The sequence below is a fragment of the Corylus avellana genome, chromosome ca4, assembly GCF_901000735.1.
Source record: "Corylus avellana chromosome ca4, CavTom2PMs-1.0".
NCBI lineage: Eukaryota > Viridiplantae > Streptophyta > Magnoliopsida > Fagales > Betulaceae > Corylus > Corylus avellana.
This window is the reverse complement of record NC_081544.1, coordinates 33416412-33434645: the sequence shown is the minus strand read 5'-3', so window position 1 is coordinate 33434645 and position 18234 is coordinate 33416412. Positions and strand designations below refer to the sequence as shown.

Genomic DNA, 18234 nt, shown 5'->3' with positions numbered 1-18234 from the left:
TTTGAAAAGCACCTTCATGTATTTCTTGCTATAAGACGATGGAATGTGGGTCAACAGGAAGGACTTCAAGGCGGTTCCATATTTCACAAAGCCGAAAAAGAACGAAAAATAAGGTTTGGGGTGGCCAAGACCTGTGCCGTGCAAAATGACTGAACTGTGTGTAATGTGTAAGGTCTTTTCATTCACCATACAAAGGTGGTGGTCTTTCACTGTTGCATATGATTACAACATGTACATGACAAAATATGATTCTAAGGAAGTATGATCAAACATGGTAGACCATCCCCACCTCCAAAGTAGACGCATGGGGTAGAGTGAATGCGTAAGTGGTTGTCCGGCTATTCCGCCGAAGGAATTCATAGCCATAGTTGATTACAAGCTTCTTCAGCATGCTAGAGCCTTGCTTTGCTTTCATGTGTGAGTGCCCCAGTATGTAAGCTATCCCAGATTCCCTAGCTTCCATCAGCTCCTGCAATTCCTCCCTTGCAATTGTGTCTATCTTCGGGCTCTCAGGCACGAGAAACCTTACCCTTTTTCTTGATCGGATCATGGGTGGCGACTTTATCTCTCTAAGTTCTGATGTGCCTACTGACTCTGCATTGCTAATATCGTCCTCGTCAATTTGAATTCCATTTGCATGGGTAGAACAGGTCCCAACCACAGTCATTTTGTCGTCATCCTTCCGTAAATCTTCAATTGCTCCGCTTAAATCTTCAATTGTTCGATCGGCTCCAATGCTCCCGAAGCGTATGAATTCTGCTATACTACATACAAGATCCTTCTCAAACTCAACATCATCCTTGTGAACGTCACGATATCCATATCGTACGATGCACCTGTAGAGCCTGTACTCCCTGGGGCCAATGTGCCCAATTAGAAACCGTTCCTTAGGTTTAACATGTGGGACTTGGACATATTTGATGCAGAGAAACACTAGGACCTGGTGGAAGGCAGGAAGGTTGGTGACAAAGTGCGAAAAGATTGCCGGGATTCCAGAGACAAGCTCAGTATGTATGAGGCCAATGCCTTGGACTCGTACGATGCCTAGGCTGGGACCCAGGCTGAGTAGCCAGTCGACAGAGACCTTGTTTTGCACATCAAACTCGTACTTCTTGAGTGTGCCATAGTGCCAAACATGCATGACGATCATGAAGATTAATGAAAGGGCAACAGGGACCCAGGCTCCTTCGAGGAACTTGATGAGCGCAGCCGAGAAGTAGAGAGCTTCGATTGTTCCAAAAAAGAATATGAAGCAAATTGCAAGAAAGACACTCTGATGCCAGCACAGGACGATAACAAGAGACATTAGGCAGGTGGTGACTAACATGACGGTGATAACTGCCAAACCTGTTCCGTGGAAAGCATCAGGGTAAGGGTGTCAGCTGAAAGAAGCAAAAGACAAGGCGGAATACCAAACATTATTCCAAACAAAGCACAATTGCTCTTTTGACAATCTTGAAAAATATTAATGAAAAATCTCAGAATTTTTTATTCTAAATGCTGGGATAGTGAAATTCATTTCCATATAAGCCAATCCTCTGGGAAAACCTTTTCTAGAAAAGGATATATGCTGAGTTCAACTTACAATTATTGTCATACCTGATGCATTACCCATGCGCTTTGTGTCTCTGAAACCAATAGTAACAGCCATGCATAACAGCATCAAGATCCAGTTGACCTCAGGTATATAAATCTGACCATGGACTTTGGATGATGTGTGAACTATTTTCACTTTTGGGAAGCAATTCAGAGCAGAGCATTGTTTAATGATCGAGAAAGTTCCAGTGATGATGGCCTGGCTTCCCACCACTGCAGCAAGTATGGCTATTACTAGAACAGGAATTCTTAACTTCCCTGGAAGAATAAGCATGGGGTATTTCTTATTAGCTGAGAACCTGCCTGTAATCCAAATTATATACCTTCATGGAGAACAAGTGAGAAGGTACCTACCGGGTACAGACACATAAAATCCAAAATGGTAATCCTTCTCACTAAAATGATGCTTAGATAGATAGGCTGCTTGCCCCATATATGCAAGAACCAAAGCTGGATAAACCACAGACGTGAAAGCAATCTACAGAAATGTAAATATCCATTAGAAATGCAGGTGTTCACGAAATGGCATTAGCCAGAATATAGAAAAGGAAAGTTTATTCATTTGTCACAATTGAAGCTCATGCTCTCTATCTTTTCTCCAAAGCCTCAAAAGTTACCACCAAACGCACAAGACCACAGGGGCAGTGTATTCAGCTATTAACATTAATTAGGATATGACACTTGAGAACCATTAGATATATTCTAAACAAGTCATAATCTTAGCATATTAAAAGATACCTATTTGTACTTGAATTGTAACATGAACTCTCTCTTGGGAAAAAAGAACTAACAGCATTTTCCTTGAATGGTTGAAGCCACCACAAAGCAAAAGAAACTTATAAAGGGAAAAAAAAAATGGGTATGTCAAGAATGTTATGGTTGAATCAGACAGCATTTGAGTAACATAAACATGAGCGTTTACAAGGTGGGGGGAAAAAAAAAAGGAGGAAAATTCTGGTTCCTTTTTTCTAATTCAAATTGTTTCATTAGCTTAAAATTCTTGTGTCAGGAGATGTATAGATGGGATCCAGATGCATTGAAAACCGCCAACTATCAGATCCCTATCAGACCAGTAGCTCATTTTTTACAATAATTAGAAACAATTAACTTCAACTTTGACAAGTTGTTTTCAGCAAGGAAATTTTCATGAAATCTTCCACATAACACGTATACATCATCACCTATAGGTTTCTTACATACTCACAGTCTGATAAATACTTTAGGGTGCTAATGGCAGGTATGAATTGGGTTTAAATCCTAATAGTGTAAACAATGAACCCAAAGCCACCAAAATGACCTATGTGGTTCAAAATCAGATTTTTTCAACCACTAGTAAAAATTGGTAAAACAAAATTCTCCGGTAGACAGGTTCCACATTGACATCCAAAGCTATAAAACATATTCAATATATTCTTAGGTTATAACACAGTGCAAGATACGTGACAGAACAAGAGTGAATCAAGATTAGCTTCATCATAGGTATTGAATGGTGGAGAGCTGCATTGAACTAAAGGATTTTAGCATCAGAAAATTGTTCCATATACCAAATATACACCAGCCAGATACTAACATGGCTAACCAATATGTCCTTAAGTTATAAAGCACCTCCTTTCCAGCACAATTATGATGAAAACGCTACAAGGAGATGAGCCATGAAATTTGAACTGTCTCAATCAGATAATGAGCATAAGCTAAAAAAGGGGTTATGCTACTGTACAAGGTCCAGTCATTCAAATAATAAGCCATGCTAAGTTAATTTGGTAAAGAAACCTTGGTAGAATTTATAAAATTGAGTTGTTAAATGATATACCTTGATTGACAATTGTGAAAAATGTCCAAGATCAGCAAACATGGCTTCTGAACCTGGAAAAGTGAAAATGGGTATGAGGGAAAGAAACAAATTATTTTGCTTGTAATGGCGCACTAGAATCAAGGTTAACCACCAGAAGTTCATGCTTACCTGTTATGCACAACAGAATTCCACCCAAGGACATCCAACCTCCTCTTTGAGTTTTCCTCAAAAATTGATACATGTAATATGGAGAAAGCGCTTGATATACATGCGGATTCCACCGAAATATATTGTATATACCAATGGCACTAATGCACAATAGCCATGTCAATACTATAGGAGCAAACAAGAAGCCAACCCTGTGGGTGCCATAATGTTGAAGGGCAAACAAGCATATCAGTATGAGGCATGCAACTGGAACTTCTATATCTGCAAAAATTATCAAACTTTCAGGAGGAAAGAAGGATACAGTGGCATGTCTTTCAGAGTAAAGGGAGACCAAGTAAGAGCTGCAAAATTTAACTGGTAATGCAACCCGTTACATAAAAAAACAGGCAAGTTAGAAACCAACAATGAAGCAAAAACTCTCATTTTCTATCCTGTGAGCAAGCTTCTGATTTTTCAAATCCAGAGATTTTGAATTGACAAAGAAGAAATGTTGGTCCATTCAGCACCAAAGGAGAACCATATGTGGTTTTAAAAAAAATAAAAAAAATAAAGTAGAACTGCAGTTCTTGACATTCAAGTAGTAGTGGTGGCCATGCTAGTAGAAGTGGTATGACAACAAGAACTACCCTCCTTATCATTTTGAACCTTGAAATTGATCCATTACGAACCATGGACGGTATTTGCATCATAAGTGTTTTGACATTTCAATGGTGATTTGCACTGATATCTTTAAAAAAAAAAGAAAAAAAGGAAAGAATCTTTTCTATTATCGTTTTGCTTGTTTCAAATATATACATCATCTTATTTCACTTTAACAAGAAGTAATACACATAGTAGTTGCAGCAATATTCAGACCAAAATTCAGAATCTCTCCAAAAGACCGGTTTTCCCCTACCTCAAACCGTGGTTGTGGTGTTTAAACAAGCCGAGCGATTACCAAATCTCAACTATAAGCCCAGAGACGACCAAATTTCAAATAAGTTGGCATATCAGCACTCAATAGGGTATTGACAAAAAAATTGATACTAAGGTGTGTCACCACAAAGTTCACTAGGCTTCATATCAACCCTTCTTTGTGTATTGGGATTCTACTGGCCCTACTCCTAGATTATGTAGCCACTAAAACTCCGCCTTACACCAAACCAAGCTCATGGTGGACGTGATCTACCTGCCACAAGTATAAACCCAACCAGACGCTATATGACAGCTAAAAGAGGCTGTCAAGGAGACAAAACTGAAAATATTATTTTAACAGGTTTAGGCATGCATGGGACTAATTTCTGAAGAATGAAATCTCTTGGGAACTTCCTCTTCCCTATTGTTAACAGTGACTATACCATAGTAATTGTAGTCAATCAAAGATCTTATATTGCAGGTTTTAGTGACATAAATAGGATGAGCATAGAAATGAGAAAGATCTCTAAAGCAAGCAGCCTGAGGAGGTATGAAGATAACTTCTTTTGTTTCAAAATTATTGTCACACAGACACACACTCTCATTGTCCACTTAAAAAGAGTATTTTTTTGGGGATTTACTCAAAATAGTGAAATAGGTATTTAATTTATCCACTATTGCCACTTGCCTAAATTGCTTTAAAATAAGCCAAACCATTTGAATCACCGCAATGACCTACTGCTTGAGATATTAAAGGTCTCACCATGTGCTACCTAACCAGTTTTCAACTTTTTATTCATAAATTTATGCGTTCTTTATAAACCCCAACTCCCAAGGGAGATACGCAAGATTACGAGTTATACTGTAATGATTGAGATATGATTTCATACATATGAGATATAAAACCATCCACAATTAATTGGGTTTTGCTTTGGTTACACCCCCTCCCTTCAAAAGGGAAGAAATTTCAAGAGAACAGGAAATTGAGAGAGAAAGAGAAAGAACTAGACTGCTCTATCCATGCCAGTCAGTTTAGCATTATCTGGACATAGTTTCGCAACCTAAATCAACAATTACGCTGCGGAGTCACAACACAGTGTGACAATGAGGAGTATAAGTAAGAGCAATTCCCAGGAAATAGAAAAGAAAGGAAAAGATAATGATTGTTATGGAAACAATAGCATCTATTATAAGAACAGTAATGTTGCATTATGGAAATTCAGAAAAATCTGCGCAACAGGTCAGCCTTAAAACCTGAAAGTTTTAGTAGATTTTGGAGGAGTTGAACGAAACAACAGGAACTGAAAATTGACTCTGTTGAAATCCACCAGTTTGAATGAAAAGAGATTCAAGTAAGAAATAATTTTCCCTCAAAATGATTAAAGGAGAAAACCATCCAAAAGCTATTCAACCATCATAACAGGACTTAACAAACAACTCTTAGTCAAAAAAAACCTGAGACAAAGCCAAGAATCTTACATTTGTGATGTTCTTTTGACATCGAAAGCTCGAGACCAGAAACCGCAGAGAAAACTGTACCAATCAAAACAATCCAGTTACTTACAAACACTCAAAATTTCCAAATTTAATTCAAAGCCCAGAAGAACAAGAGCTCATATGATTTACCAGAAATAGCCGGTGTGAGCACACCATCGCCAATCACCATGCAAGTACCAATCAAAGCCAGAATAAGCAGAACTCTCTGCAAAACCCTGTGCCTCTCCAACGCAGACTTCAGCCTCGACCCAAAACCGGTCTTTGGGTCCAAACTAATTCTGCCATTCTTGTACTCTGACAGCTCCTCGTCTGCCATCTGGCAATTGGGCAGTGAACTCACTCGAGCGTGTCGACATAGCAACGAGTATAGCGCAAATGTGCCTCCCTCGCCATTATCGTTAGCTTTGAGCACAATAAACACGTATTTCAGCAAAGGAACCAAAGTAAGGGTCCAGAAAACAAAGGAGAATACGCCAAAAATTTCTTCATTGGTTTCCGAGTGTTCAATATCTTCAGCGAACGTGTTTCTGTATACGTATAATGGTGAAGTGCTCAAATCTCCATAGACAACGCCAAGACTTTGATAAGCCAGAGTCAGCACTGTTTTCCATGACTCTCTCTGCAACCAAAAAACAATAATTTGATCATTACAAAAACTGAAGTGAGATTGACGAGAGAGAGAGAGAGAGAGAGAGAAATTAATGCACGTTCGTAGACACTCCCAGCTCACCTTAGCGTGGTTTTGATAAATCCCAGGTTCCAGATCCATGATGAGTGGTCTCAGAAATTCAGGGAAGGCATTTTTAGTGCGAATTTAAGAGATTCAAGGAAGACCCATTTGCCGAAAACGAAAATTTAAATTAATTAAGGAGGAACAAATATCCGATTGTTTAACAAAGGAGGCGACTTTCCTGATGAGCGATGGGTTGCAGAGATTGAAGAAAGCGATGTTTTTACTGCATATGGAAGGAGTTCAAGGGGACGACCCAGTCGTGAAAACTCTCTCCCCCCTAGTCTCGTGCTCTACGAAGCAAGTGAGATATACACCAAATTGTTTACTAATAAATTAAAATATTCGGAAAAAAATTATACTTCGTTTAATTGAAGTACCAAATGTGGATAGCAGGTGAACAACCATGACGATGGCGACATAAAAAGAACAAACACGAAAAGCCACACGGCCGATGTGAGTTAATGAATATTTTGCGTGAGAGTTCGAGAAAAAAAGTGAAAACTGAAAAGACAAAGATTGAGAGAGAGAGAGAGAGAGAGCAGAGTGTTTTGCAGTTGGTTTGGGGGGCGAGAGAGACGGGTGAAGTGGCGAAGTGATCCGAAATTTAGCAGGAAAAATAGGATTATGGACTTATAAAGTGTCATCAAAGTGCTTTTTTCTGCTTAAAATTTTGCATTATAAATTTATAAAATGGAAAATTTTGTTTTTCTTTTTACGTTCATGTTTTGTTTTGTTTTCATTTGGTTCGGTCTGGTCGGGAATTTTCAACGTTCGAACGAGTTTGACTCAATGTGTAGCTGTAATTAACTGTCCATGTTACCCATGTGCGATTAATCAGAACTAGCACTTTGGTCCGATTTAGTTTGCGGAATATATCCTTAAAATTGACTAGTTAATTCTAGGTATAACTATTCTTTTATTTGGTAACACACTATTATTGAGAATAGGTTATTCCTATGAATTACTAATTACATACACACAGAATTAGCTAAGCCATTAAAAAATAAGTGGCTTAGAGTAATTACTCCATCATTTCTAACCACACAAATTGAAGGGTATAAATTTCTTAATATTAGTTTTTTTTTTTTTTTACTAAATAACTACATTTATTTATCTATTTTTTTTTTTCTTTCGCATCCCGTGATATTTTATTACTTAGGCACTTGAAAAGTGTAACTGATAATATCTTTTATGACAAATATGTGCTCTTCAATTACTTTAATTAAATTCTCATCCTTGAATTTTTTAACAGCACATATGTTGTAATTTTAACTACAAACCGAATCCATGTTTTAGATTGTCAAAATTCATAATCATGATTAATTTTTTTTTTTTTTTTTTTCAAAAGAAAATGGAGACTTTTCTCTTCTTTCTTATTAGGAAAAGTCTAGGTTCCGGTCAAACTAATACTCAATTAATATCTTATTCAACTTTAAATTGCTACAATTTCAAACTATCAAAATATTATCAATATCTTTCAAAAACAAAAATACCAAATGAGATATATATATATCTCAAATGAGGGATAGCCAAACCACTTCTTGAGATTTAAATGGTAATTTGATCACTTACAAAATGGCAAAAAATAAAAAAACAAAGGTCATTGAACCACCCCCTGCCCAATGACTATGAGGGTGGTTCGGCCACTCCTAAGAGGCCATAGGAGGTGGTCTTGCCACCTTTTTTTTTTAAAAAAAAAAAAAATTTAGTTTTTAGTTTTGAATTTATATAAATTTTTTTGTCTTATTGAAAAAAAAAATATATATATATATATATATATATATAAACTCGTCTTGTCTTTTTACTAGTTTTAAGCGACATTGACAATTTGCTAACTTCTCCACTCCTAAGATTCTCGTAATTATGAATTTAAGTAGTTTTTACAATTTGTAAACCACAGAAGTTGACGGCAGGTCGGCAGGTGTAAATAATAATTTTACAGTACAAATGATTTCCCAAAGTCACGATTGTTAATTAATTTTTCATCCATAGCTTATTATGCATATGATATGAGTAATGCTCACACATACATACATGGATGGATGGACTCTCTCTCTCTCTCTCTCTCTCTCTCTATATATATATATATATATATATATATATTATTTTATAATGACTAGTTCAAAAATTGATTATATTTGTTATGTTAATATTGTGAAATAATTGTAGAATACAAATGCAATTTATAATCTTATGCATATATTGTGATTAAAATTAATTTAAAAGTATTATTTGATTACAAAAAGCAAGGAATATAATCCTCTCCATTTCCAATTAGGCAAAAAAGACGTTAACATTGGAACAAAATTGACCTCATCTTTTAAAATTGAGACAAGTTTTTGCCTAACGGGCTCCTCTCAATTTCAAATAAAATTAAAAACAATGGATTCTCTGACAAAAATAACTTATTGGATTCAAGATGAGTAGATATTCTTTTTAATTGTTTTATTTATTTATTTTTTATACATTATTTTGTAATTATTGCTAACATAGAGAAAATATAACAAAAATAAAAATATTCTTCTAAAAAAAACAAAAAATAAAAATAAATAAATTGTAGTGCATAGTACTGCATGGCCTAATATATGACGTAAGGAAAAAGCAAACGGACAAACCCTACTTGAAGGTGCCATTAAAATAATCAGAATCTTGGAACCTACTTGTTAAAAAGTTAACGTTACGATAACAAAATAAATTATTTAATAATAGTGCAAATTTTAACTAGTAATTTGATAATTATTAAATATTTAAATAATTTAATAAAATGTCAAATTTTAAGAGAAAACTACATTTTACCCTTATTAACTATAACGTCTTGGCACTTTTCTCTTATGAATTGTCAATTGTACTACTTTATTCTCATGAACTACTATTTTATGTCCAAAACCCCATTTCGTCAGTCAAAGCTGTTAACTCAGACAGTCAACCCGTCGCTTTGAGTCACTCTGACCCATAAATTACATCGCATTGTCACTTTGCCCCATGAATTACAATGTATTATTATTTTGACCGTCTGAATTAATAGCTTTGATTGACGGAATAAAATTTTAGGTACAAAATAGTAATTAATAGAGACAAAGTAGTGTAATTAACCGTCCATAAGATAAATTATCAAAATATTATAATTCATGAAGACAAAAGATAGTTTCTCCTTATAAATAATAATAATAATCCTTCCCAGTTAAGTGCGGTCGAGTTTCTTAATTAAATGCACATCGACGTCAATTGGAGACAGAGCGTGATAGTAATCCGGCAAAAAGATTTCTTGCACTACGAAAAAGACTAAAAAGCATCAAAAAGATTTTGGGTACTGTGATTGCAGTTGACTCCAAAATAAATTCTATAATTCGGTCCAATAAATTACAAAAGAATGTATAAAGAAAAAAAAAAAAAAAGAGTAAGGCTTGATACGAAGGTTGTCGGTTCATATAAAGTGGGAAAGTTGAGAATAAAGTAATAGAAAACGAGTAAGCAGCTATCAGGAATCAGGCTGATTAATTGTGAATAAGATGAAGTTGACTCAAAGGGCGCTATATAGTCTATAGAGTTATATATGTGATAGGCTATCAATGCTAATTATAATTAAGCATGGAGGTTAGTAGCCTTCGGACTATAAAGCAGGCGGCCATGCTTTTCCCGTTTCTCTTGTCTCTTTATGCTCGTATCTCGCAAATAATTATTCTCAACTACTCTATTATTATGTATTATATGGACAGTTAGATGCCGTGAAACATAATCTAAATTATTAAATTGTTTTTTGTTTTTTTATATCAGAGATATGGTAGATGTTGGTTGACTATTATTTTTAAATGGAATAAATAAAAATATTTAATTAAAATATGGTAAATTATAAATAAAGTTAAGTTCGAACTTAAAATCTTTATTTTGATACCATATTAAATATTGATGGTCATGCCCTAGCTAAGGCAGCAATGAATCAAGACATTGATACAACTTGAGTGGGGGAAACTCCAACCTGTATTAATGATATTGTTTTGGCAGAGCTTTCTAGTTTACGTCGATTGATTTTATGAATAAAGGAGATATAAAATTCTTATTAAAAAAAATAAAATTATTAGTTGTTTTATTTAATTAATAATTTAACAACAGCAATAATGTAACATTCGGTATTGTCAAACAAATATTTCACAAATAAGATCTCAATTTTCCTTATTTGCTTAAAAAAAAAAAAAAAGATCTCAATTTTCCAAAGGTTGAGTTCTCTAATGGGACAATCTAAAGCTAATACTTTATTCATAAGATTCATATTCGGCTCAGTAAACGTTTAATTAAAATTTAGTTAAATAACATATTTTTTATATTTTAGCTACCTACTTTTTAAAGCACATATATTCGGCTCAATACTTTAGCAAGTAATTCTACATGTCTCGTTTGTATTCCTTAAAAAATGAGGTGACTTTTAAAATTACTGTTTGATCAAAATCTAATAGTGATCAAGTACAAACTCGATTGTGATTTTAAGAGAACCTCATCATCATTGAAAGAACACGAGAGAGATTTGTAACATTACTCCATCTTAACTATCCACTCTCACTATTTCATTTAAATATTATTTCCCTTCTCTATTTTCATTATTCCCAAAAAGGCATTTTGTTGAGTATACATAAAGTATAAAATGATCCAATCTCATATATAATAAAATATCTGTGGTGAAAATTCAATATTATATAATTTAATTCAATTTTATAAATTTAAACATTTAAAAGTTAATATATATTCGGTTGGAATATGCTATATTATTATTTCAATAAAAGAATTGTATCAAAATAAATAGTTCAAAAGCCACCCTACATGACGGGACAATAACGGAGAGATGGCGGGATGGGAATTGGGAGCTCATAGTCATGGTAGTAGAGAAATGGTAACGGAATAACAGAGGAAAAAACAGGTAACGGAATGACGTGAAAGTTTTTGAACCGTTGATGATGAGTAAACGGTTGAGATTAAAAAGTTGATTGCATGCAGTGTAGGTGTAGGATCTCAAACAAAAGGAAACGTCTGGAACCTGGAAAGGTACATAAAAAGAAGCGTCTGGAAAAGCAAAAAGCTACAGCTACAAGAACATTCCAAAAAAGCTACAGCTACAAGAACATTCCAAATTATTCCTCTTTTTCTCAACTCTGTAATTTGTTTTTTTCTTAATTTGGGGTTGATTTCTCGACCTTAGATCTCATCATTTTCTTCTCATGCCCTTTCGCTGTTGTTTGTGGAGTTTTTATTTTTTGTTTGTATTAGCCTTCGGGTTGAAGATGTAGTATATCGGTGTGGAGGCTTAACTTTTACGGCCGAATTTTTTAGTTTCTAATTAGTTTTTATTTTTGTTTCGTATTTGGGCTATTCATGTTCTAGATATAGTCTGCTCGAAGCATATCTATTCTTTAAATGTAATTGTACATAAGTTAGCAGAAACATTAAGTTATTTTTATGATTTTGTAACTTTTATAACTTTTAGCTATAATTTTTTAGAGCTGTATGTAGTTCCATATTTTTCAAAATAAAAATAAAAATTGGGGGTGGATTTTATGAGCTAATTCCGTGGCAATAACTGATTTATTTATTTATTTTATATATATTCCTTGAAATTATAAGGACGTGAATTGCTATGTCCCATGATTAATGTTTAATCAAACTCATTGGATTTCTTTTAGACAAATTATTTTATTTATACTTCAATGTTGTATGCTCGTGAATATTATGTCCTTTCATAAATTATTTTATTTATACTTCAATGTTGTATGCTCGTGAATATTATGTCCTTTCCTAAATTATTTTATTTATACTTCAATGTTGTATGCTCGTGAATGTTATGTCCTTTCATAAAAGCAATACATTCCTCTTCATAGATGTCCTTATCATTATAAGGATATTAATAATAATTGATCATTAAAGATACCACGACAGTAGTAGGGAGAGTACATTGCAAACTGTACTTACAAATCTACAATTTCAAGACAAATCAGACAATTGTTAACATCGTGAGCACACTTAATTAGCTTCATTTAACTTTTAAGTCATCGTTCCATCCTCCCCAACTTTTTATTTGTTTTGAATAATATAGGGGTTGAGTCGAGTGATGTTTAGGATCTTATATAGCAGTTTATGTTTGTCTTTTCTTCTTTCAATAGCTTTTGAGTTTCAAAGGATCTTTTCTTATGTTTGCCTAGTAGATTTTCAGTTTTATCTTTTGTTTTTTTTTTCTTGGGAGTAAATCACTCATAAACGGCGAATGATTTATTAGACATATGAATGAATTGTCACTGATGGTAGAGACAACAAATAATATTATGTTTGAAAATGCACTTGTAGCGAAGAATCGGAGATGAAAAGTCAAGAAATCATTGTTTAGTTGAGAAAATTGTGATCGACGGTCGGTGACATTCAAATATTTAAACAAAGTATAGATCAAACCCATTGGCCACCCCTCAAATGGCTAAGGGGTGGGTACGACCATCCCCAATTTTTTTTTTTTAATAAAATTTTTAATTAAATATAATTTTTTAATGTTTTAAATTTTTAATTTTTTTTAATTAATTATATTTATACGTGTCAATTTGTTATTCGTGTTGACATGACGTTCCGTTAAGTTTTGAACCCAATACCATCTTGCAAACCTATAATAAAAACAAAACAATAAATTCTAAGAGGCAAAAAATAAATAAGTTAAACCACATGGAGAATAAGGTATTTAATCTTAAAAAATAAATATAATAATTTTATGTTATTGTTAAATTTTAAGTAATTCATATTGATCGAGCCACAGCACTAGACTTGGCTGTCATTAGTTGTTACTATTATACTATATATATATATATATATATTATTCCACTGCAGTCTTCTCTAAGAGTCAAAAGTCTAAACCCCTTCCTTTTGGCTACTGCTGGAATCCAGTGGCCAGTGTCCGGTTTCTGAGACCCCCCAATTGCAATAATACCGCATAATTCCGCCAACTATGCGATAAAGACAGACAAGTCGGCGATGTGAACGAATGATTTTTGTAATAATTTTTTTATTACATTTTTTTTACAGAGGAATATTGTGCAAATTTTGCGTGCATAAGAGTTATGTTTGTGTTAAAATTTTAATTAATCAAGCTTTGCGTAATTGCGTGCATAAGCCCCCCCGCATCACATCCCACTAATGACGAAAGGTGGTCAGTGCCGTTTCGCTTCTCAAAGTTGAAGAGGATAATAATAATAATAATACAAATGAATAAATGAAATAATAAATTGTAAGTGTTAGTTGGCTGCTTAGGTACGTTAAGCATGCGAGAGAGGATAACGCAACCACTATTTTTGTTAGGTCAAAAAGCATCCTAATTAATTATCCCAATAAGTAACGTTTTAGCCTTTTGGACCACCATGGTTAATTGTTAGGTTTAGGGATAATTCATACATATATTATAGTATAATAAAAGCAATGGGTGATGTATCTTATAGAGTATAATAAAACCCATAGAAATTTCTTCTAAACGTACAAAATAGTTTAATTTGTTTGGTGAGAACATTCTGGAATGTGTGTGTATAATGTCTTTGTTGTATCTGTTTTCTTCTCCCACACGAGGATTGAATAAATTGGTGCAAATATTTCATTTTGTTACGTGTTGTTTTGACTTAGCTCTACGAGCACATTTCAAATATTGCTTTGACTTTTGAAAAGATAAAGGCCAATATTGAAATCAAATAAAAAATTAAAAAAGAAGAAAACTGACGTTTGAAGGCGGCACGCAAATATTCAATTATAGAGATAAAAAAAATGTAGGGATTTCTTTTGGTACCAAACATATTGGTAGCGTAGACACGTAGCGTAGACACGACAGATGTAGGTTGTAGGCTACGGCTGGATCTGTTTGCGGTCTTGGATTGGGGTCGTGGATCGGATCAGAACCACCCGGACACGTGAGGGCGAGTGATTTGACTTTTGATATTGAAATGAGATTTGAAATAATTTTCTGTTTAAATTGTTAAAATTTGAACGATATATTTTGTGAAAGAGCTAATTATATGAAATTAACTGGTTCAGACAAATTTTATGCCACCTACTCGGACAAATGGCGTTTTCCTTATTAGCTTAGGTGTTAGAAATACAGGATCACTCAAAACTCTTGATGTTTCTTGTCTTGAGGTCATTTTTAGCATGATTTTTGAGTAGGGGTGGGTTCCGCTAAGAGTAATGTTAAAGACCATCTTTTTATCTTCCTAAAGGCTAAAGTTTTGAAAATAATCTTAAATTCTCATTAAAGCAAATCAGAGCAGACAGATCCAATGCGGTCTGCCTCAAGAATTCTGCGAATATAATCAGGGGGAACAGATGCCCATTCACTATCAAGATTTTCGGTCATCACCAGACTAGCTAAAGCATGAGCAACCCAATTGATCTTACGTGGGATATAAACCAGCTCCCAGCCCCTGCAGTCCCACTAAACAAAGCTTGATGTCGGCCACTAAGTGACCTCTAAAGTTGATGTGGCTTTCAAAATTACTATTTGATCAAAATTTAAGTTTGATTTATTTAAAATTTAATGGTGATTTTAAAAACCGCATCATCTTGAGTAGGATAAAAATATGGTTTCTAACATTACTCATCTCGCCAAGCTCCCATATTTTCCATTTCTTTTTTTTTTTTAAAAAAAAAAAATTAGAATTTTATCTTCTCAAACCTTTAGTTCCTCCATGCTTTTAATGAACTGGAGAGTAGAGTGAAGGAGTATTTTTGTTTTGTTTTGTTTTTTTTTTTTTTTTTCACTTTTTGATGGGACAAAAATATTTTTTTACTATTTTAGAGAGATCCTAATTTTAGAATTATGTCATTTTTTTTTAATTAGACTTGACCCTTCATTTATATTTATAGTTCAGCTGCGGATGAAAAATGTCGATTATGTCCCTAAGATGTGTGTGTATATATTGAGACCGTCCTAATATACTCCTTCGTAGATAGGATATTTCATAGGATTTGGATGGAAAAAGCAAAAGGGACATTAATTGTTCTTTTCAATTGGACCACGCATATCATAAGCGAGAAAGATACCTACAAGTAGGAAGAAGCCTCCCCCCAATAATATCATGCTCTTATTGCCCCCACTTGTTTCAAGCATATCCTCAGTTAAAAAAACTTTTAGAAAAGTCTCTGCTTCTGAGCTCATGCAGCAACTTCCTTTCTTCTACACGTGTCAAGTAATGGAGTGTGAATGTCCACATGGGCCAATAAGAGGGAGGCACATCGCGATCGTCCGGAACACGTGACCATAGCCTGCACTATCTCGATCTCTTACCTAAACTGGTAGTGCTGACTGACGATACATGAGTCACCATCCGACGGCGTGAAAGTTAAACGCCTATTGGGCTTGGACGTATGTACACGGTGTGACGAGGGCGCACCGTGCACCGGACCCATCTCTGGTTCTCCTCTCTAATGATGCAAAAACCCTTCTCATATATTTTTGTTCTTTTTCATTCCACCTGGCTTGTCCCATCCTCGAAGGATCACCCGACCCAAATTTGAAGGTACAATGCCCATTTCGTAACCAAAATTAGCCCAACAGGTTGTAATCATACGTAACTTTTATATATATATATATATATATTTGTCCCACTTTTGAGTCATTATCTCCCTGTTCAGTTTGGATAAAGCCATTTTTCCCCAACCCATGCATTGCTAAGAAAAAATAAAAAACATTTTTTCACCCTTAAAGTGGCACTTGGGATGACAAAAAAGCAGGTTGAGATTACTTTTACTTGAGTGGAGAAATGGGTTTGGCCCTATGGTTTCTAGCTCAGAAAAGGTGTGGTTGATGTTGGGTTGATTTTTAAACATTTAATTTTGCATTGCAAAGGTCAATAATGACTGTGCCAGTTCCATATATAATTATTCTTACCCAAAAGTTTTTCATGGGATTGGTATCTTTAGAATTTATTTTTAAATTTAAGATTTTTAAATTCATAAATTTCAACCGTTCATCTTATCTAAGCGTATAAAATAAGACATATTTCAACATTTAATATCGGTTAGCAAAGTTGGCTCTCCATTTTGTTACTAAAATTACTTGGTCGGACTCCCTACCATCTGATATCGGTGGCCTAGTAAGGAGGGGAAGCTTCCCTTGCTGTTTTATGATCCTTTGGATCTTTCCGTTATTGAATAAGATTTCGCCTTCATTCAAAAAAAAAAAAAACATGGCTTATTAAATTTTTTGAAGTAGCTTTCTCATTAAATGCTAAAACATTACTTATTTTAAACGCTTAAATGAGATGAACGTTTGAGACTTATGAATTTAAAAATCTCAAATTTAAAAAGAATTTTAAAGAATCTCAATTTATTTTTTCTAGTCATAACAACTATTATATCATTAATTATTTTAAAAAGTTTAAATTAATAATAAAATATATATTTAACCTGCGCGCTCTTACACTTCTCCGTTTGAGAAGACGGCAGTTTTTAACCTTTTGATGTTGGCTACATAATGGGAAATACCATCGACAAAAGAAACTAAAGACTTGTATATTTCATTGAATTCTCAGTCATATATGGAAGTTGCAAGCTTGACGAAGACATATGTATGTATGTGTGTATAGTAACATGCATGTAAATCTTGGGGAATGGTGGGAGTGTATGACAAGGACATCAGATTTTGTAGGTGTTGAATGCAGACATCATAGAGCAGCGAATGCCACCTTCTGCTGCCGATATTTTCCAAGATGGAATCAAGTCAAAAATATTGCTGCAGCAAATTCAAAGCTACAAAGTTTGGCCCAACGACTTATATGTTTCATATGTACCACGAGATTCAACGAGGACTCGAAATATGCGGTGGTAAAGGAATGCAGGAAAAGCAAATTTTACAAAAGAAAGGCAGTAAAGTATACAGCTTTAGTCGTCATTTCCAGCCATGCATGGAGAGAGAGAGAGAGAGAGAGACCAAAAAAACAATTAATTTTACTGTTTTACATTATTCCCACATCTACATTCCTGACGCCACAAAAAAAAAAAAAAAGGTTAATTTTGTTTTTAGCCTTTAAATTTGTTAAAGATAATATTTAGGTCTTTCTTATTTTACTTTGACCCCTCAATTTGTTTTTCAATACAATCTAACCCCTTTCAAGTTAAATTCCTGGTTCCATCAATGCCGAGGAATACGACTATAAGAGCATGTTTGAGATTGTGTTTACGGAAGTCAAAAATCGTTTTTTTTGCAAAAACTTCATTTTTAAATTTTTGCCAAAAATGCGTTTTTGATTATTTTTGAGTTTTTTGAACCATTAACAGTGTTTTTAATTTTTTTACCAAACGAGTATTTTTTTTTTCAAACCGACTTTTTTAGTATTAAACGCATTTTTAGGCCCCTTAAACGTATACTCATACAGGCCCTAAATCTAATATAATCCCTGAAAATATAAAATCATTATGTTTGGTTTACTTTTGGGCATCCTATAAGAATTATTTATTCTTTGCAAAATATCTTTACGTTTCTTTCTTCAAGTGCTTATGGTTGTTTGATACAAAATTATTTAAAAATCCATTTCCTTGGGTATTTAGATTC

At 34.1% G+C, this 18234-nt stretch overlaps 1 protein-coding gene across 1 annotated transcript; it reads right to left on the bottom strand.

The window, feature by feature from the left end:
• Positions 1 to 50: 50 nt before the first annotated feature.
• On the bottom strand, positions 51 to 7234 carry LOC132177499 (potassium transporter 6). Its single transcript, XM_059589851.1, has 8 exons — positions 6678 to 7234; positions 6077 to 6566; positions 5930 to 5983; positions 3557 to 3817; positions 3407 to 3459; positions 1951 to 2074; positions 1600 to 1854; positions 51 to 1347 (listed from the first exon to the last, which is right to left on the bottom strand). Exons 1-8 carry the CDS (start codon positions 6714 to 6716, stop codon positions 266 to 268), a joined length of 2358 nt encoding a protein of 785 aa, XP_059445834.1. The 5' UTR covers positions 6717 to 7234; the 3' UTR covers positions 51 to 265.
• Between the last annotated feature and the right edge of the window lie 11000 nt (positions 7235 to 18234).

Coding starts and splice junctions, on each gene's coding strand:
- LOC132177499 (XM_059589851.1), bottom strand. CDS start 6,716: ATGGATCTGGAACCTGGGATTTATCAAAACCACGCTAAG. Junction 6,567..6,677: donor TTTATCAAAACCACGCTAAG/GTGAGCTGGGAG, acceptor TTTTGGTTGCAG/AGAGAGTCATGGAAAACAGT. Junction 3,460..3,556: donor AATTCTGTTGTGCATAACAG/GTAAGCATGAAC, acceptor TCACTTTTCCAG/GTTCAGAAGCCATGTTTGCT.